Source organism: Chlamydotis macqueenii, chromosome 3, assembly GCF_036417535.1.
Source record: "Chlamydotis macqueenii isolate bChlMac1 chromosome 3, bChlMac1.mat, whole genome shotgun sequence".
In the NCBI taxonomy this organism is placed as follows: Eukaryota; Metazoa; Chordata; class Aves; order Otidiformes; family Otididae; genus Chlamydotis; species Chlamydotis macqueenii.
This window is the reverse complement of record NC_141558.1, coordinates 38,020,256-38,040,931: the sequence shown is the minus strand read 5'-3', so window position 1 is coordinate 38,040,931 and position 20,676 is coordinate 38,020,256. Positions and strand designations below refer to the sequence as shown.

General features: G+C 41.2%; 1 protein-coding gene across 2 annotated transcripts; it reads right to left on the bottom strand.

The window, feature by feature from the left end:
* Positions 1-2,703: 2,703 nt before the first annotated feature.
* MRAP2 (melanocortin 2 receptor accessory protein 2) lies at positions 2,704-14,378 on the bottom strand. 2 transcript variants are annotated; one of them, XM_010120774.2, is made up of 3 exons: positions 14,252-14,378; positions 8,324-8,423; positions 2,704-3,152 (listed from the first exon to the last, which is right to left on the bottom strand). In XM_010120774.2, the coding sequence occupies exons 1-3, from the start codon at positions 14,376-14,378 to the stop codon at positions 2,759-2,761; spliced, it is 621 nt and encodes a 206-aa protein (XP_010119076.1). In that variant the 3' UTR covers positions 2,704-2,758. The 2 variants fall into 2 exon arrangements, with proteins under 2 accessions (XP_010119076.1, XP_086601427.1); XM_086745301.1 differs by lacking the exons at positions 8,324-8,423; positions 14,252-14,378 and adding an exon at positions 4,439-4,473.
* Positions 14,379-20,676: the final 6,298 nt, after the last annotated feature.

Sequence of the window (20,676 nt, the reverse complement as noted above, 5' to 3'; positions counted from 1 at the left end):
CATCGAGTCTGGTAGTTCTTAAAAAGGAAAAAAAAAAAAAAAAAAAGAACAAATAGCTTTAAAATAACTGCTTTTGAGGACTGCAGAAAGTGTCTGCATTTGCCTTTGACTCTGCTCTAACACAGAGCCAGAGCACAAATCTGAATCAGTCTGTATTGTTGCCACAGTGCTGCTGAAGTCATGTGGGAACCGTGCAGTAGGAACTATCAAGTTATTCTTCTGTAAAAAGCAGCGTGAAAGACTTTAAAGATAGAAGGAATAGGAGATGGAAAGAGTAGAACCATCAGGGAAGAACAGAAGCAGGAACCAAACACTTAAATACCTTTACATACAAGGATTAATACATGCTTCAGAAGGACACTAAGAATACAACTCGAATATGTTGTAAGTAAAGTTGGTGTTATCCCTTGATCATCTTATTAAAGACTTTTCACCATTAAAGAGGGGTTAAGTGTTACCAGCCTCCATACACATAAATACTTCTCCCTTCTTCCCAAAGTAGCAGTTATGCACTCAAAGAAAAGTCACAAAGATTTAATGTAAAGAAAGAAAAGCTTAGGTTAGCCCAAAGGGGAATAGCAAGCTTTTCTTTTTCTAAAGCCAGACTTGCATTACTTTGAAACCTACTTTTAAATGCTTTAAAAACAAGCTGCATTTCTCGATTGCAGGGGAGATGGATTCTACCCAGATTTTCCCCTCACTTAAGCAGCACTGGTGTTTTGAAGCACGGCAAAGGAAAAAAATAAAAAAAAGAATAGATCAAACATTGCTGAAGGCAGCTCAATCATCCAGAAATAGGCTGTAAAAGCCACATTTAGTAGAAGTCCCAGAGCTTGTAAGCAAGAACAATACTGAGCTTCAGTTCAGAAAAAGCTTAACCATCAGATAACCAACATCTCTTTTGAGATGCCTCAGCGGGAAGCAGTTGCACATTCAGAAGGCAGATCTCACAAATTTCTTAATTTGGGAAGAGAAAAAGAAGGTCCACAGCAACAGCCTTCATGCTTGTGGTTAAGTATTTGCTGTAAAAGGAGGCCTTCTCTGCACTCGAAGCAGAGACCTCCATACTGGAGACTTCCATTGCAACCCATGCAGCTGTGCTCTTTTATGACAGGGTTCACTTCGGTCTTCTCTTGGGAACTACTTTCAAGAATAATCTGCTAGTTTTAAACAGTCTCTGCTTTGCTTTAAGTATAATCCCATTACTTTAAACACCAGTGCATTTGAAAACAGGAAATCTAGGTACAAGTGGTTTATAATAAGGGGACAGGAGATGAAGCCAAGAGGTGTCCCCCACCCCTTGTACTCCTTAAATGCACAACCCATTCACTATTTTTTCTGTTTGTCAGGTGAGGGAAGAATGAATTCATCAGCATTTCAGTGTTTGAAGAATGTATCAGCAGGCCATTGCTACATTTCACAAACATGCATACAAAGCAGGTTAGTTCCAAGAAAACCCAGTCAGGCACAGGATCTCCAGCCTACTGGTTTAATTTCAGTTAAGAACTTCCTGCAGAGCACTCTTACTCCAAATCCAGCAAAGGATTTGAACCTGGTTCCTCTGCGTCCAATGTGCTTATTCTAAAACCATTTGGTGATTAGTTACCCATCCCTTGAAGAAATCTGAAACATAATTTAAGTACTGGCTAAGGTTCACAACCTTATTCCTTAAAGGTTAAAATTACACCTATTCAGTTCCTTAATAAACCTTTTCCTGGGAGAACAGCTGTGGTTGCAACACCACCTCAATCAACTACAAACAGAAGATGGAGCAAGCGCAGCTCAGCCATGCTTTTGGAGCTGGTTCTCTCAACTCAGAGCCTGCTAGCTGTGTGCTGGCCCACTGGTCAAGGAAAGGCCCTTTACAGAGCCAAACAGCATAGGAAGGGGTCAGCCCATAAGCAAAGCATAACACCAGCTTAATGCACCACCACTATTTGCATATATTGAGTCTACTGGCAAAAGAAGAATAGTTTTTAATCTGATTTCCTATGATTTAGCTACTGAATCCTGCACTTACCAAACCAGAAGTTCACATAAGCAATTAAAAAAAACCCAACAAATTACTGTTTGCATGTAGAATACTAATTCCAGGTCATTACTGGGCAGCTGTCAGAATATCACTCTGAAGTATCTAATTACAGGCTTTTGCTCAGCAGCAGGTGGTGGCAGCATTTTGTAAACACTGTAACCAAACAGTTTAACATGCAAGGTATTCCCTCCGGAAGCTGTGTAAGCTGGGTTTAACCTGCACCGGAAAGCAGTGAGGAATCAGAAGCTGAAGTTCATGCCAAGCAGATAGCCATTGTGCTGCTCTGTCTCGGGTGTCCTTTTTGAGAGTGAGGGAAGCTCTGCAGGGGCAGACTGTTTATTTCTTGCTTCAGCCTTAGATGTTTACGCTTTTCTTGGCCCAGGAGTTTTCATACACCTCCCAATGCCAGGCTCCAGCCTTCACAGTCCCCACAAATTATTATGGTATCCTTCAGAAGCTGGACAAGCAGTCATTTAAAAACAAAGAACAAAACAAAAACAGGAAGCAAAAATAATGCTGGGCAAAAAGGTTTAGACCACAGAAAGCATCAGAATAAAGCACTCGGCATTTTACTTGTCTAAACTGAGCCACAGCTGCCAGCACAGCCAGTCTTATATACGATAAAAACCACAGGTCTGAAACACCTTCCATCAAAATACCAGAAGGCCAAGAAAGGCTTCAAACTGGACAGTAACAGGAATGTTTACTTAAAAGTAAAAACACTTTTCAGTCAAGGATCCGATGGGAAGATTGCATGACCGATTTACTTTCTAAAATGATTGGTGGCTCTGAGATGAGGAGATCATCCTCATCTGGTGAGGAGTTCTGCTCAGTGTTCACAAAGTTAGGAATGTTAAATTTTGTAAGACAATTTAGGTCCTCCTCAAATATTCCACTGCTCCTGGGAACTTCCTGGAAGCAGATATTACTCTCCAGACCTGGACCTTTCTGACTTTGTTTTGCGTTGTCCAAATGTTCTACTTCATTAATACAGAAGTGGAAAAGTGATCGAGATTCTTCAGCTATTTGACGAGAAAAGACCCTCTCCGACTCTAGAGGTCTTCCAAAATCTGCCACAAAGCTATTCATGCGAAGTCTTTTTTCAGAAGGTTCTGCATTGCTAGGGAGGAAAAAGAAAAATACAGTAAGCACAAAAGTAGAGCTATTTGAATTCTTAATATCCAATGGGGTTTCAGCAACCATTACCATGAGGAAGAAAGGAAACCTTACAGTTTACCTACAACAGACTTTAAAAGCCAGCACTATTTCTTATTTTCTGCTGAAGCTGTTTTCAGTCTTGATTTGTTGTAATAATTTTCCATGGGAATAAGTTATCCATGCCAGCACTCTTAATCAGCACTTCTAGTAATCAATATACTTTAATAATCAGCTCACTGAATGAGCTTAGAGATACTCTTCAGTATTTCCTCTTGCTATCAAGTAGTAACAAGTTTTTTTAAAATGGCTTATAGAACACTTAGAGAAAAATCTTTGACAGAGAAAATCTGAGATATAGGCAGCACTTGCTGTCACCAAAGGCATAATTTGATTGCTTGGTTGTCCAGACATCAAAGCATCTTTTCCACTGACTTCAGTCAATGACATTCCGATTTCCAAATCAGAAGAGCTGGAACTAAAGACTGCTATAAAGACTGGCAGTTCAGTTCAGAGACATAGCCCACGAAGGACATCTTAACATCTTTCTTGGAGTTTTCTAGAAGTGTTAGCTTCAATCTGCCTGGAATGGTGCAGGAGCCATAAACAGCTCGGGGTGAGAAAAGCTCAAGCTAGATGAAAGTTTTACAGATAACCATATATTCTTTGTCAGGCTGAATTTATATGCTGTCATCACAAAATGCAAGTTACTTGCATCTGAAAGGCAGCGGAGGCATTCAGAGGATGAGAAGTAAAAAATCCAAACATATTCTCAGAATGTAAGTTTTGTTAAGCAAGAATTAATAAATCATACTGCTTACATGTGAACATGTAGCAAATGACACTGGCGCCAGATAGTTGGACTCCTAAAGGTGCAACACTTAAAAGGTTTTTCAGAGAAACGTTACAATTTAATTCCCTGGAGCGTGCAGTAGGAGGTAAGTGCCTACATGCTTCCAAAAGCCTCAGGTGGCACCTTCAGAAATCTACCCCTAAAACCTTCAAGTTCAGAGGATACCTACCCACTAGTCTCTCAGTCACAGTTAATCTTAAAAGATCCCTGCTTCTCAAACGTCAGTTTACTTCCATTACATGACAAGAGTTACATTAGCCTTCAAAACAAAGCAGTTCTCTAGTTTATCAAGACTACATTGGCTCATTCTGCATTTTGAATGGAAGCACGTAGAAGCGTAATATTCAAACTGACGCAAGACAGACCAATAACGAAGTAATGATCTACTGTATACACACCAAGAGGCAAACGGACTGGAACAAAACTGTGGTAGCCTTCTGAACTGATGACCGACATTTATGTATCTATAAGGCAACAGAAATCACCACGCTGAATTTAAGCTGTGTATATAGATTTGCAAATCTGTCACCAAGAGCTTCTATCTAATATTGTGGCACAGTGGAGGTGGCAAGTAAGCACAGAAAGGACAAGCGTTACAAGCCTAGGAAGAAGTGACTTTGGAAGAAAGCTTAAAGTGCATCCATTAGGGAAGTAAAACTTGTTCACAGGTGTGAAAGTGCTTTATAATCCAGTGAGCTATGAAGGAGCAAAAGCTGACTCTACAGAGGGGCACACAAGACTGGTAATGGCAACCTAATCTAAATGGAAGAATTGAAGATGCAAAGAAATTTTATAATGACCCAGGATGTTGAGGACATGCAATAGAGAATAATCCTGTGCTCATGAGTAGGGAACACATGATCTAATACACAGTCATATTTTCAGATCCTAAAATTCACAAACACTATCCTTCTGTATTTTGGGGAGGAATTTTTTTTTTTAACTAGACTAGAAACTTGCACAGCCTTGCTTATTATAGTATGCAAGTATACCTCAGTGTGTATAGTATGTATTTTTTTCAGAACACCCAAAATAAGAAAAGCAGTCCCAGAAATTCCAGTTTTACAGTGGAAGGGAGCACAACCACCTGGACAGTCAAATCCCTTTTGCGATATTTGGGCCAGAAGCTGCCAACAAGAGAGCAGGAAGGTGAGTGTCAGACACCTTGAGCACCACACATACTGAAAACCACCCAAAACAAACAGCTGCCAATTAATTAACTCAAGCTTCCTTTCCTGGGAATCTTCTAGTCTATGATATTGGGTTCTGGTCTGCTGGATTCAGTATTAAGCTCTGGACTCTGCCTACTGGCCTTGAGTGCTCTGTCAGGGTACAGACCATTTTGCCCAGCATACCCTTCTAACAGGGGCATACCGGTTTGGGTCTGACACTTGACATTCCTCTATAGCTTAAAACCCCTTCTCTCAGCACTCCCTGAAGTGACCTGGGGTAGCTGGCAAACCAGAGAAAGGACCAAGTAGCCAATCCTCCAAAAGAGCAGGGTTTGGCATCCCAAAGGGAACTTGGGGGATCTAAACAGATCCTTAGTACCAGTCCAGAAGTGCTACCCTGAACCTGACAGACCTTCCTGAATAAATTTTCAGCAAACATACATGCATCTGTAGGTTGTGTTTTTTTTTGTTTCAGTGGATCTGCATTTCTTTACTGCAACTAATTGTACAACCTGCCTCAACAGCTGCATGAAGATTTGAGATTACGTCAGCCAGTAGTCGTACAGATAGGTTACATGAACAGATGCATGAATCTGTTGCACAAATGTGGTTTTAAGGATGTTTTTAAATGCAGAAAAAAAAAAAAAACCAAAACATAGGATACTATCTTCTCCTGAGTAATGAACAAGAGTCAATTAAATTTTTTGTCAGATAAGCTGATATTCTACACATACTAATATGCAAGCAAACAAAAGAAAAGTGCAATGGGCATCATTTTAATTTTTTCATTAATTAGATTTCCACCTCTCTCCATCCATATCTTGACCTTTTTCTTCTGGTCTGAGCACATGCCCAATTCTGAACATCTTGTACAATTTTGAAAAGTACATGCTATCATACCACTTTATACTGAGCCAAGAAAAGCATACTACTAGAAAAATCACAGTGTTCTTCTTTGGATCCATCCTTCTAAATCCAGTTACACTTATATTTCACGTTAATGGTACTTTAAAAGACAGCTAAATTGACTTACTGAAGTCAGAGACACGTCCATCAACCAGGCTGGCTTTCTCCCAAAGACCCAGGAACCCCATTAACATCTATTTCCAAAAGAGGGCTGCAAGACAGCCCACTAATGAAACAGTAAGTCATAAAGAATCCAGTCAGGTATAAAGACAGAAGATACAGGTAAACTAAAACCATAGTCTGCATTGGTTTTACAGGTAGGTGCTTATGTTTTTATATACATGTACAAAAAATTAAAAGGAAATAACATTATTCAATGTCCTTAGCATATTCCTGGGTGATCCATTTCCAGTACCATACACATTTGGTTATCAAATCTCTCAAAAACCAGTGCTCAAATTTGTCAAAGGTGCTAACTCAGCATACACAGCAACTGTGTAAGCATTCATGCACACAGCTCCCAAAGCTGCAAAGAAAGTTTAAAACAAATACAGAAAGGACTAACTGGGCTCTCTTCAGCAACTGAAAAAAAAAATGTATTAAGATTTAGATTGGAAGGGATTTCTGGTGCTCTCTAGCCTAATGCCCTGATAAAGGCAAGGCCAACTCTGAATTCAAATCAGGTAATCTGGATGTAGAAGTTGACCAAAGATGGAGGTTTCACAAATTCTCTAGGCAGCCTGTTCCGAGAAAACAGATCAAGAAAGCAGAAAAACAGTGGGAGATTCCAAGCAGCCCTGTGCTGCCCGAAAGTACATTTTTACAAGTATACAAGCTTTTGACAAATACACATATTAAATTCTCTTTGTTGTACATTTGACTTGATCACTTCTTCCCCTCTCATATTATTCACAGGGGATGCAGACTTAGACACTGAGCTAAGAAACAAGATCTCCAGGGAAAAGAGGCAGCACACTACCACTTACAAGGACTTTAAATATATTTGGGAGCAGGATCTGGCGACTTTATGACAGTCTGTAAGGGAGGCAAAAATACCAACCATGAAATTCAGCAAGTCAGTTCTGGGAAGCTGAATTACTATGCCTCTATTTCCTTCTCCCAGAAGAAAAAACTTCAGAGCACAGAAGAGGCTCAGAATATACAAATGTCCTCCCTAACACAGCCCTGCCTCTGGAGATCGGCTACTACATGAAGTTTCAGAGTCAGTCTACATATAACTAAATAGCAAAGTGCCCTCAATAGACGGAGATAGGCAGGCTGCTTCAGGAAGTGATAAGCACTAAAAATTGCCTTTCACAATCAGCTTCTCATCATTGCTACCTGCCTGCAAGCAATCTCACTCTCCAGAGAGGCTTTTTGATTTCTACTTCATGGCATGCAAGCCTGAAAGGAGATGTAAGTTCAAACTTTCTCAGAGCAAGGGACACTGACAGCCTGCATGCTGTGCAAATGCAGATAACTGGTTGAGGCAAGGCACGGTCTGCACACACTTAGCAGCTGGAAAGAATGAGAAAAAAAGATTAGTTTGCGAGTTTCAGGGGACTCTGGTGTTAAACACATGGGGGCTGATCTGTACTTCAGCATCTACTGGAATTTCTCAGCAGAAACTAAGGCACTCTGACACTAGGGGTGCTACAGGGTTATGGGAAGATTTTGTAAATACTACCAATACCTACCCTAGAGACTTGAATACACAAACATGGGGAAACCCTCTAGATTTCAACTTCCTTAATTTAACATCTGCACTGCATTTTATTTGTATATACTCTGTCAATAATCACATTTCTTTGTTCCACTCCATCATAGTGTGAGCCTACCTAGAATGACCCCATTTATTTGCAGAACAGTAATCTAAAGCCATCTGTTTGGTAGCCTACCCACCAACTGCATTTTAGCATGAAAATGCATACATGCAGCTATTCCCTTCTCTTAATGCATGCCCACTGACTATTTGCTAAATAGGGAACACATCAGTAACAATTCTACGGAATTGGTCTCCTAGAAGTGCTTGGAACAAAGATTGTTTGAAACAAAGACAGATGGCACCCTTTAATAAGAACAGAGTAGAACAAGATGGTGCTGAACCAGTGCAATGTCAGCACTGTCACTGCTTGTTTGGGGGTTGCAAAAGAACAAGCGCGCCATTTAGCAGGCTGGATTTGTTATTCCAGTTTTCAGACTCACTCTTGATGTGGTGCTCCTGTCTTCGTCAGCAGGGTCAGGACAAAAAACATGAAGATGACAAAAACCGCAAGACCAACCCAAAATCCAATCACAATGGAATCTGGTGAAAAGAAAGAAAACAAGATGATTGATATTTCACCTGGACTTGCAGAATCTTCCCTTCCACATGTAGCATGACTGCAAAACCCAAAAGACTTTGCATCTTATTCCTGGATGGCAAAAAAGAAGTACAATCAGATTTACCTTAATCTAATTCAAACTGAAAGCCGCCACTGAAGCTCTCATTTCTAGCCTGAATTTTACTGATGTCTGGACAAACTGAACACAAGCTGAAAGAGGGAAGACACCAAGTTCTCCTGGTTAGTGAAATAGGAGCAGCTCCCTTTGTGATGCCTGGCCCATGTCAAAGCATTGCTTTGGAAACAACTTCATTGCTAGAACTCAGAATAGAGGATTATTTGATTTTAAGCAAAAACTTATATCCCTGTAGAACTGAATTCCTGCCATTTTAAATTATTTCTCCCTGACACCATTAGGTTTCTGGGTTTTGATGGACTTCTTTGACACTAAAGGTTTAGGAAAATCTAGCTTCCTTTCAGTAAGATAAAGGGTTCCGAAACACACGTTATCACTGATAAAACTATTTGCTACCTTAACAAATAACAATAACGAACATTTTTGAGTAATTTTTAATTTGGGCTTCCAACTTGCATACAGAAAACTGCAATACAATGTCAGAGGAGCCAAATGGATTTGGACAACAAAATTAAACCACCATTTAATTACAAGGAAAACATCAATGCAATAGCCAAATATAGAAGCAATAGGGAAGACTGTGGCTTTTGCCTATGTGCATAAGATGTACCTACTGTTCTCATTTATAGCAAATGGACCTGTAGATAAATTGTCGGTCCTACTTAAAATAAATCTATGCCCACTTCTGACTTCAAAATTGATCCACAATTGCTGCTGAAGGAATGAAGTTCCTGGAAGCTTTGAGTTTGAGAGAGGTACAAATGGGACAAACCTATTGCCAGACAACGATCAATTGGCAAGCACAGTCCAAAGCTACAGAGCACCAACACAAAATATGACCCGGTCCAGCACCCACAGTATACAGGTGCTTCTCCACTTGTTATTTCAGTTACTTATTTTTTGTTTACGCAAATACTCAAAACTTCCACTGTAAAATTTAAAAAAATTAACAAATAAACATGGAAGAGGGAAGTCTTGGTCAGGACAGGTATCCGATCTACCCTCAACCTCTCATTACACAGCTACTGCTGAGCCTCAGAGAACCTTGCTGGCTGTAAAGCTGTGTGATGACCTGGTGCAGCAGGCACAGCGCAGAACTTTAGCCAGCATACTGAATCTCCTACAGGACTAAAGACATCAGAAAACAAGGAACCAGCTATCCTGCCTGGTGCTTAACCCCAACAGTTAGTCACACTCCCACTGTGAAATATCTTCCACATTAAGAGGCAGATCTGGAAACAAAAAATCAATTCAAACCATTTGCTCTTTCCCTGTGAAGTCAAAGTGCCTGCTGCAACTTAAGATTTTCTCCGTGTGAAAATACTTTATCACAATCAAGTCACTCCTTAATGCCCTTTTCTGGTACAATAAGAAGGCTAAGTTTCAAGTCACTCACTGTGAGGTTTATTCCATCTCTCCTCTGCCACATCTTCCCCTCTCAACACCCTTTGTAAAATAACTAGAGAGCGGTTTGAGAATAGGTTTCCACGAAGATGGGGGAGCAGGGAGAATTTCTAACACTCCTTTTTGTTTAAAGTGCACTAGTATGAGTTTATTTCTGTAACACATTATGAGCCCTAAATTATTTTCAGTATCATTCTCTAAGTATAACCTGTATTCAGCGGTTCAAGATGCATCTTGTGTTTGGCCTTACTAACACACAATAGCTCTGATTATCTACCATCCTACCAGACTTTGTACTACCTGAAAATTTCATCTAAAAAGAAACACTCCCATTAAAAAAAATCCACCACTAAATCATTTACAGCTACTATTACCTACCAATTAGTCAGACATGCTTCAATGATATGCAACTGCATTGATAGCTAGAATGTAAAGTCTGATCAAGTAAGATGTCTTCAAAATATGCACACAAATTATATTGATCGAGCTGCAAAACTTAACTCATCAAGGAAAAAAATTAAAGAAAAAAATAAATCAAAAGATTCTGATAAATTATTACTCCCCACAAAACAGCATACCTGCCAGCATTGTGTGATCCTGCAATTCATGAATAACAAACCAGTCTTGCCGTTTGTTTGGTGTTCTCCCTACAACAGAATTCCTGAGTTTACTGAGCCTAAAGCTATATGTTCCCTGCTTTGTTGTGGCTCCTGACACACTTCCAACCCTCCTCTGTATCAACTATACTCTTTGGATTTGTTTAAAATTAAAGCAGATGGCCCGAGTTCTCTTCTGTGCTTCATTTAGGTCTCACTGACTTAACCACAAATTATTCAAATCTACTAACTTCTAAACATTTATTCAAAATAAACAGTACCTAACAACATTTATTTTTAAAACTACAGTATGTAGGACTACATTTATAATACTGTTCCAAGTTACAAATAGATTGGGAAAGTATCCCATGACTTTCCCCAAGTTGCAGTATCACCCTTCCTTTCTTTCCTAACACAGACTCATAACATCCTGGCAACAGTTCTGACCTCCCTGGTCATTCCTACTTATTTTACCTCTCTCCAATGTTACTACAGCTTCTTCTGATCTACAGGCACAAAAAGAAAACCCCAAAACCAACCAAACAAAAAAAACCCCAAAACTGATTTTGTTTGTATCTCCTGGCTATCTTTGTCTATTCACTTTCTAAATTTTAATTTACAAAACATCTGGTGCTTACTTTTCTGAATTTTCTGATTTCTTCCTGCCTTCATTTCTCCTCAGGCAGAACATACTTTTTATACTTTTTGCTTGTAAAACAGCTTGCTTTTTTTTTTGCAGTCATATTTGAAAAGTCACAGTGGCATTTGAGCACCTCATCTTCCCTCCATCTCCACTTTCTTTTTTTTTTCCTTTTTTTTTTTTTTTAAGAGACGTATTTTTGTATATTATATAATTTTGTGAATATTTTTTCTTCACAGGTCACTTTGCATGAATTTTTCTCTGCTTTCAGAAAAAAAACAGGCTTCTGAATTCCTTTGAATGTACATTAAATTATTAGGAACTTCCACTTGCCTACAATTAATTAAACCAACATTAATCCGAAAGCAGCCTCCAACTTTCTCTTGCGGGATTCATCTTACCATATGGTTCAAAACAGTGCCCTCTCTCGTTGGGTGAAATATCTTGCGTACCAGAAATAAATTGAAAAAAAAAAAAAAAAAAAAGAAGAAAAAAAACCCCCATATATCTCTAATTTTAAGCAGGGCCAGTGATGTTTTACAGCTGGCCAACTGTTACTGCCAGCTTGCATCACCAAAACTAGAATCCACTTTCCTTTAAGTTCTCCAACATAAGTTACAGGCATTCATCAACACCCCGTCTCCAGTTTTGCTGTTGTCTTTTCTTTTAGACTCTTTTCTGGACTTTGGTAGCATCCACATTAACATATCCAACAGCATGCAGAGACTGTCTGACCATAAAGGTGGTTCCTGCTCTCAGAGCAGTGCAGTAAGAAGTGCCCTACTCAGTCACTTCCAATTTTCAATACTCAGTACTCAATACAGCTCGGAGTAGAACTGCACAATACACAGCTGAGCTAACAGCACCATTTTCACTTTACACTGTAAGCCAGATCACTGAAGCAGCCTTTCTCAGGGCTCTCACCTCAGTTTATATTACTGACTTGAATTCCACCATTACCACAAAAGTTACAATAGCACACTCGGAGGAGACAGTATTTCCAAATGGTAATATGTCTGCAAGGTCCCAAACTCACCAGTCATGACACCTGCCTCTACAAAATTTATCTTTGTTAGCAGAGGCTGAATCTAAACCTACTTGAGCTGTGCCAAAGGTTATGAGAGTTAAGATTTCTCACATGGCCAAAAAAGCGCCAATAAAATAAATGAGGATTTATCAATATTCAAAGTTTCCCTCCTAATATAATCCCACTGTAACCTCTCCTCCTTCCTCCTCGAGTTAGGATTTCAGTGAAGTTAAACGTCTCACCACATTGCTTCCACATTCCTCAACAGTTTCAACTCAGCTGGAAATAACTAGCAGAAGAAACATATCAAGACCATACCACATCAAGAAATAACATGACATACACAAAGACTGTTCCTTTACAAGATTAAATTTAGCCCTCTGAGAATGCACACAGTAACATCAGAATAAACAGAGCCAACCCCAGTCTATCAGTTCCAGAATGGACTTCCTAAGTTACTGACTCAATACCATTATTAACCTCTCTCTTCCATAAATAGACCAAGCTCCAGCTAAAAAACAGTTGTTTCTTCTGTCCCATTCTCTAATAAGGTTGTCCAGAACCCTCCTGCTCTATGAAAAGCAGAGCTAGACAGGGAAGCTGAGCTGCCATACTTAGCGTGGTGATCACTTGATGGCAATCCAAGATCCATTTTGCTGCTATACCTTCTGCAATGCAGAGATAACCATCATTTACTTTTTTTCCTCCTGTCACTCTTTGAGATACTGAGCTAAAAAGAAGGCATGTACATAACACTGCAGCTGATCTTTGTAATCATAATCTTTGTAATCAGGTTCGGCCTCTGATTAAGTGGAAGAATGGAATATGAATTAGAAACATGATAAAAGCTAACCTACATTTTTCAAGTATCTAACATTTGTGAAAATACACAGTAATCAGCAGACTTTGGGAAAAAAATGGTAAAGTACAATTCAAGCTAAAAAGCAGCTTCTGCTCTAGTTCTTTTAAAAGTTATTAAAAACTTGGACAAGTTTCTTCTGACCCTTATAGAGTCTCCCCAGAACCTCCTGACCATGCAGAGCAAAGGGAGACCAGCCTTTCTGGGTTACTGATTGCCACTGCAAGCGCTTGTCTTTCCCAATCTGAATCCTTACCATGACAAATGAGGCATAAAGTACTAATCCCACCCTGGACCAGTGCTCCAGCACTGGATGGAGACTCTTCCCCAAGACTTTGAAGACTGGTGCTCAAACCCTTATTTGCTTCTCTTTACCAAAGTCCTCCCAAAACACATCCAGCAATTCTGAGTTAGTCTCTGTTACTTTTTTTTTTAAATCACCCCATCTCCTCCACTCCTTCTCCAAAAAAAAGGAAGTTCCATAAAAGTCAAAGACATTGCCTAGACTTTAGATAAATATTAGTCCAGCTGTACTAGTTTGTCCTAGTTAAATTTCCTCTCCGTTCCTACCTATAGTTTTCATCTCTGGTCCCTGTCCTCCACTTGTTACTTCTACTGTAAAACAGCTCCAGTATTAGCAGAATGCTGAATTTAGCACACTCCTCCTATATAGTCCAAATGATAAATGTTTCTTCAGAAGGATAAATGTCTTCTTTTGTTTTAAATCTTTCATAGCTTTAAATTTATTTTCTCTGAACAACAAACAAAAGCAGTAAGGCTACCCCCCACCGCCCTTTTAGCATTAACAGGAGCAAGAACAGAGCAATATGGACCATACCAAGTAGTCAGCAGAAGCAGCAGTGGCTGTAATTGTTGTAATAAACTGTTCCTGATCCTCTGACATTCCTCAGTATTGTCAAATTTCTACCACAGCCAAGAAATCCATGTTTCTCTCATGCACAAGAAAAGCAGTCAATAAAAAGAGATAAAATAATTTAAAAAAACATAATAAAGATAGTAGTAACTCTAATTGCTGAGAGTTCAAAAAATTAGGAGAGAGAGATTTCTGTACAATAATCAGTTACAAATGAAGAGTAGGAACATTAAGATAGGCAAGCTCAGCTGCAATAGTCTCTACTGAACTTACATTTATGAGCCTTCAGGCCTTCAAACGACACTGGTCCATACTCATAGTACTCGTACTCCCAGGTGTAATCAGAGTTAGACAAGGCCTGCTGGGAGGTTCTGTTAGAAACCAGCCTCAGTGCAGACATCTTGCACCTCAATAAATATAGACCTGTGGATATGAAATGTGTTTAATAGAGACTACATACTTCTAGTGCATCTTTTGATTTTATATAGAATCCTTTCTTATTTATGGGATCTTCTCCTCACCACTGTTCCCAAGAGCAGTCACTCGCTTACAAAGGCTCTCTCTCCCACTTGCTCCTTTAAAATCCAGTATCACTGCCCCATCACTCAATGACATCACATTCCCTCCCATTCCTTCCGCAGTCTTTGCTGGCCAACCACTGGTCAATACAGAGCTTCTCTTCAATGGAAAGAAGAGAATCTATACTCACTTACACACAGATGCCTGTAAGTATACAAAAGCATCAAACCCAGGCTCCTCAGATTGAATATAGCTTTTACAGCTCAAAAATAGTAAATACCAAAGTCCACCAGCCTCAGCAGCTTAGGGTGAACACTGCCATGAAAACCTGGATGGAGAAATAGAGAGACCACCACGCTCAAAGGTGGTTACTATTCTGGTTTTGTTTAGGGGCAGGGGGCGGGGCTAAGGTGGTAGCTTCTGTAGGAAACTGCTAAAAGTCGCTCCCCTTTGTTCAGTGGATTCAGACGGGGCCTAGGGTGGACCCGCTGCTGGCCAAGGCCGAGCCAATTGGTAGCAGAATGTCCCATGATAATGCCTCTGCGATAACGTATTTAAGAAGGGGAAAACAGAAAAAAAAAAAAAAAGAGAAGATGTGAAGCAGCTGAGCGGGGGCAGAGAGGGGGAGGCGTGAGCCTCATGGGCCTTGCAGGCCTCACCCTCTGGCCTCCTGCCGGGCAGCCGACTGGGCCCAACTCGGCCCAGCCTGGCTGCAAGAAGTGGAGGAGATGAGAAGTGAATGAGATGTAAACAGATCCTGAGAGGCATCTGCCAGCCTGTTGTGAAGAATTTTTCTCATGAGAAGAACAGCTGCAGATGCCAAGGTCAGTGAAGAAGGAGGGGGAGGAGTAATGTTGCTTCTGGCTAGAATTCCCCTGCAGCCTGTGGTGATAACCATGGTGGAGCAGGTTGTCCCCCTGCAGCCCATGGAGGTCCACGGAGGGGCAGAGATCCACCTGCAGCCCGTGGAAGACCCCACATCAGGGCAGGCGGATGCCTGAAGGAGGCTGTGGCCTGTGGAGGGCCCGCTGGGGCGGCCGTTCTAGAGGGACTGCACCCTGTGGAAGAGATGACCCACGCCAGAGCAGTTTCACGAAGGACTGTGGCCCATGGGAGGGACCCCACGATGGGGAATGTGAGGAGTTCTTCCCCCAGCAACAAAGCAGCGGCGTAAAACAACGCGTGATGAACTGACCGCAACCCCCATTCCCTCTTCCCCCCTGTGCCACTTGGAGAGGGAAGGTAGTAGAGATAATGTTAACCTCCTCCCACCCCTCTCTCTTCCTGGGCTTATCTTGTTCTCTGTCTCATTCTCCTGCTAGTTTTAGAAATAAATGAATACTTTTCCCCAAGTCGAGTCTGTTTTGCCTGTAACGGTAACTAAGGATTTCTCCCCGTCCTTATCTCAAACCTCGAGCCATTTTTCTTATATTATCTCCCCCTATTCTCTCGGAGGGTGGGGGGAGCGAGAGAGAGACTGCGTAGCCTGGTCCCAATCGGGGCTGAACTCATCAGTACAAAGTCCAGCTGACAGCTGGTTACCAGCAGTACTCCTCACACTGATACAGGCTAACAGCATTTGACATGTTCCTCAAAGAGCTGGGCAATGAAATGGAGTGCATTTGTAGCAAGTTCACAGATTACAAGGGGACAGTCAAGAGGCTGGAAGGCAGACCGCTCCTCAGAGGGACTAAGACAAGCTGGAGAAAGGGACTGACAAGAACCTCATGAGTCTCATCAATGCACATGCAAAGTTCTGCATCCAGAAGGGAATAATCCCATGCAGTAGTACAGGCTGGGGGTTGACTGCTGGAGAGCAGCTCTGCAGAGAAGAACCTGTGATGGACAACAAGCTGAACAGGAGTCAGCAATATGCCTGTGGCAACAGCGGCCAAGCGTGTACCAGGCTGAATTAACAAGCGCATAGCCAGCAGGTCAAGAGATGTGTTTATTCTTCTCTACTCATCACTGGTAAGACTGTATCTGGGGTACTGTATCTGGTTTTGGTATCCCCAAATAACAGCAAGACATGGACATGCTGGGGCAAGTCCAGTGGAAGGCCACCAAGACAGTCAGGGAACTGAGGCTCAGGATGCACAAAAGCCTAAGGCAACTGGGTTTTTCTAGCCCAGAGAAGAGAAGGCTCCCAGGAGACTGTAGGGCTATCTACAATAACAATTACAGTCAGAGGGTGCAAAGACGATGCAGCCAGACTCTTGTCAGAGGTGCAGAGTAAGAGGACAAGAAGCAATGGACACAAATTGGGAAATGGGAAATTTAAATTAGATACAAGGAAAGATTTACCTGGTCTAGTTGAACATGCTTTGAGCAGGAGATTGGATCAGATGACCACCAGAGGTCCCCTCCAACCTAAATTTCTCTGTGCTAATAAACAGCTTCAATACGCCACTATGGAAGGAGAACAAAGCAGGAGTGATTTTCCCCACAGATAACAAAAACTGCAATGCAACATTAAGCATCATTAAACTGTCTTGATAGATGTTTCTGTCATTACAACACTGCGCTAGAGATTTGCATTTTGCAGGGTAATTTTTTCAAAATATTAAGACAGTTTTATGCATATCAAAAGAGAGCACAACTCTGCGCAAACATCTGCTGCAGCAGCTGGAGTCAGGAGATCCAACTTGAAACATATCACAAAATACTTTTTGAAAAAGCAAATTGAGCTTTGGCTAATTTTGCATTCAATTAAAACCTAGCGGGGTGAAGACTTCATGCAGTTCACAAAACCATGGCAATTAGTTGTTCTGTAGACAATGAAACTTGTCAGAGCACAATGTCAAATCCAGATAAAGTTTATTGAAAAGAAGGGTCCTAAATAGCCATGTCACTCAAAATAAATGAACCTTCAGTCATTCCTAAGGATAGTTAGATTGACTAAGATTATACAAGTAAAGCACATTGTTCAAGTGCTAGGAGGGCCATACACAAAGAACAGGAACCAGGCACAAAATGAAGAACATAAATTCACCCAGGGAACATGAACAGCATTACAAATATTTCTGAAAAGTTCTTTCTGCAACTATTTTACCATAAGTAAAAGATGGCAGGAATGTCTCAAAACAACTTTAAAAAAGAAAAGTGAAATATGCCTGAAAAATTAAACTTCATACTTACTTAGAATGTTTAGAACCTTAAACACATACCAAATCTTGACTAGCAAGTGATAAATCCTTTAAAATAAGAAACGAATATATTTCCCAGCTCCAACTCAGTTTTCACAATAAGCAATTTGCCAACAGGAGGGATGTAGAGGGTAGCAGGGAAAGAAGTTACCAACCCCATTCGCTTGGGTCAGGATAGGTAGCTCACATTACCCTCACTCTCCTTTAGCCACTGAGAAGGCTCCCAGTGAAAATAAACAGCCTGAAGCATAGAGGAGGAAGAAAAGAAAAAAAGATGGCTATAATGGACAGCCCAGTTTATGGCTGAGGATGTTTCCCATCCTCTACTTCCAGTCCTCAAAGAACATGACAGAAAGAGGCAAGCGTAACTTTAAGTGACTGTGTCAGTCAAGTTCCTCCTTTGCTTTCTCAGACTAGAAAACCTTCTTATTTCCTGGAATCAAAGGAGAATGTCTAATTAAGCTTTAGGCAGAGTTTTTCTTGTTTTTAATCAACTAAGGTAACGGCTGCCTCCTGGGAGAAGCAAACAGTAGAGAGAAGAATCTAAGATTCTTGTTCTAGTTTGCTCCCATCTCAGTTCTGTCAGTTGTCTCTCACAAAACTTTGTGTTTCATTTTGTGACTGAGTCCTAAGAGACTACACGGTGCTGCACAGAGTTCTCACCATCTTTTCCCCTTTCTCCTCAGTGTTTTGATGATGATGTCTCTCTTGCCAAATGTTACTAGCACATTCTTGTTTGAGGACTGCTTTTCTCTTTTATAGCCTTCTGGAAAAGTCTTACGTTTAAATATTTATCATATGGCATCAGCAGTGTTGATTGTCACCTCCTTGCTTTTGGGTATTATAAAAAGAGCTGAACAGTAATCTCTAGGCAGAAAACTTCAGAATAGGAGATATGAACAGTCCGAAAAATGTTTCTTCTTCCACCTCCAGCGCAGGCAGATAGGATTAACGTGGTGACATGCAGATCTCTCTCCCAGTCCAGTCACTAGTGTCCATTTATGATTTATGGGGAAAATAACCACTTCTAGGACACAAAGATTCTGTCCTGTTCTAGTCTTAGTTAGGACTAGAAGGCTCCAGTGTTTCACCACTGACTACAAGCATTTCTAGACTTACTTCCATTGTAGACAAACCACTGACAGAGCAAGAGGTGCTAACTGAAACCTGGGTCACCAGCTCCCAAGCTAAACCTTTGCCTCAGGATTTGTGCAAAACATAAATGTCTCTAAATGATCCAGTACAGCTATGCATGAACATTATCCCAGACTAGCTTGCAGCTCACTTGTAAGCTTTGTCTGTCCAAATGCCTCCAGAACCTCAGCCTGAAACATGTTAAAGAAAATCTTTCCTATTAAAATGTCAGCCTAGTATGGTGGAACAAGGACCGGCACAGTGAAAGCAGAGAACATTAAGACCTTGCATCTCCCGAAGAAGAGCAAAGCAGGGTGAGCTGGCACGCCAGCAGCCTGTTACGTGCATCTGCCAGGCTGCAGCAGGTCACAAAAGGATTGCGGGTGACAGATCAGGACTTCTGGGAAGGAATTCCCCCAGGAGATGCACTCAAGCGCTCTTTCTGCCAGGAGTGGACAGCAGTGATTCATCCCACACCTCCGAGGCATGAAGAGGAGCTCCTCTAATTGACCTTGGTGAGAATTTTTTTGCGGGGGCACAGGAGCTGTTTAAGGCAAACATGAAAGTTTGTTGACTTTGATGTCCATGGATGCAGACAGCCTTTCCTCACCCTGGTTCAGTTCTTTCAGGAGCAAGTAAATGAGCAACAAAAAGCTTCACTGATTACTCAAGAAACCTTAAAGCAGGGCTGTGCTTGCCTAAATCTCCTATGCAGCCAGACAGGAGATTTAGGCAAGTCAGTCTCCTGGAAACTAAAAAGGGTAAGTGCTCACGGCTTTCTTCTGAGCACTGAGTTGGTCTCTGCAGATAAAAGCTGTCAACAGGTACCCAGACACTCCCCATGGAGACCGCAACTCCTGGAGTTGAATTATACCTTCCCAAGAACTCGTTTGTATCCTGTGTGAAAATCTGTAAGGTCACAGTTTGCCTGACAGTGGTAACAGAGCAAGCCAGTTTAACCATTGGCTACATTTGCACAAGATCCACCTCTTTTAGCTGCAGCAACTGCAAGTCAAATGCTGCTGCAGCTGGACTATTTGCTTCAATCTGGACATCATCGGCACATTGCACAATGCTCATAGCCACTTACCTTTCAAATTGAGTCACTGTAAAGGTAGAACGGGACACACACCATATCTGAAGCACAACTTCATGGCTTACACCACCACTGGGGCCACCAAGGCAGATCTGGTTTTGTGTACATCTGGAACAAGTCTTGTGTGTAAACAGCAACAACCACCTCCAAACCTGACCTGCATGCACAAGAATAAATCCACATGGACTGGTCAGTGTACTGTTCATTTCTGGAGCAAGAGAAACTACCAATATGATAAACACAAGCAACTTGGTAAATTTTCAATCAAAAACTACATTTGTTTTCCACATACTTCCATTCTGCTTACTGCCATAGAGTCTAAGCACTTTACAGTCTTCATAGACTAAATGAACTAACTGGTAGCCCCTTGCAAACTGAAGATCTCAAAAGCTAGGCAGGAACAAACAAACAAACAAAGTTTAAAAAAAATTAAAAAGTAGCAACATTTCAAGCTGTGAGAAGTCCTAATCTGAGAAAGCTCAGCACTACACCCTGATGCATCAGCTCGGCAGTACCATTACCCCAGAAGTTGTTGGCTATGAGAAGTTCACAATTCAGGGTGTTCCTATACCCGGTAAGCCCCCATACTAGCAACAATATTCTGCGTGGGGAAAGAAGTGAATCACCCACCACCACCACATTCCTTTTTACTCCATCCCAAGGACTAAAAGGTGAGGTTAGAGGGAAAGAAGTCAACAAGGAAAGCAAGCTACTGCTTCAAACAAGCTGTGCTGCTCCCAACCACTGATGAGAAAGCAGTCTGCAGGAAATACTTAACCAAATGGCCCTTGCTTCCTGCTAAT

Coding starts and splice junctions, on each gene's coding strand:
- MRAP2 (XM_010120774.2), bottom strand. CDS start 14,378: ATGTCTGCACTGAGGCTGGTTTCTAACAGAACCTCCCAGCAGGCCTTG. Junction 8,424..14,251: donor AGGCCTGAAGGCTCATAAAT/GTAAGTTCAGTA, acceptor TCTTTTCACCAG/ATTCCATTGTGATTGGATTT. Junction 3,153..8,323: donor ACAGGAGCACCACATCAAGA/GTGAGTCTGAAA, acceptor TTTCCTCCCTAG/CAATGCAGAACCTTCTGAAA.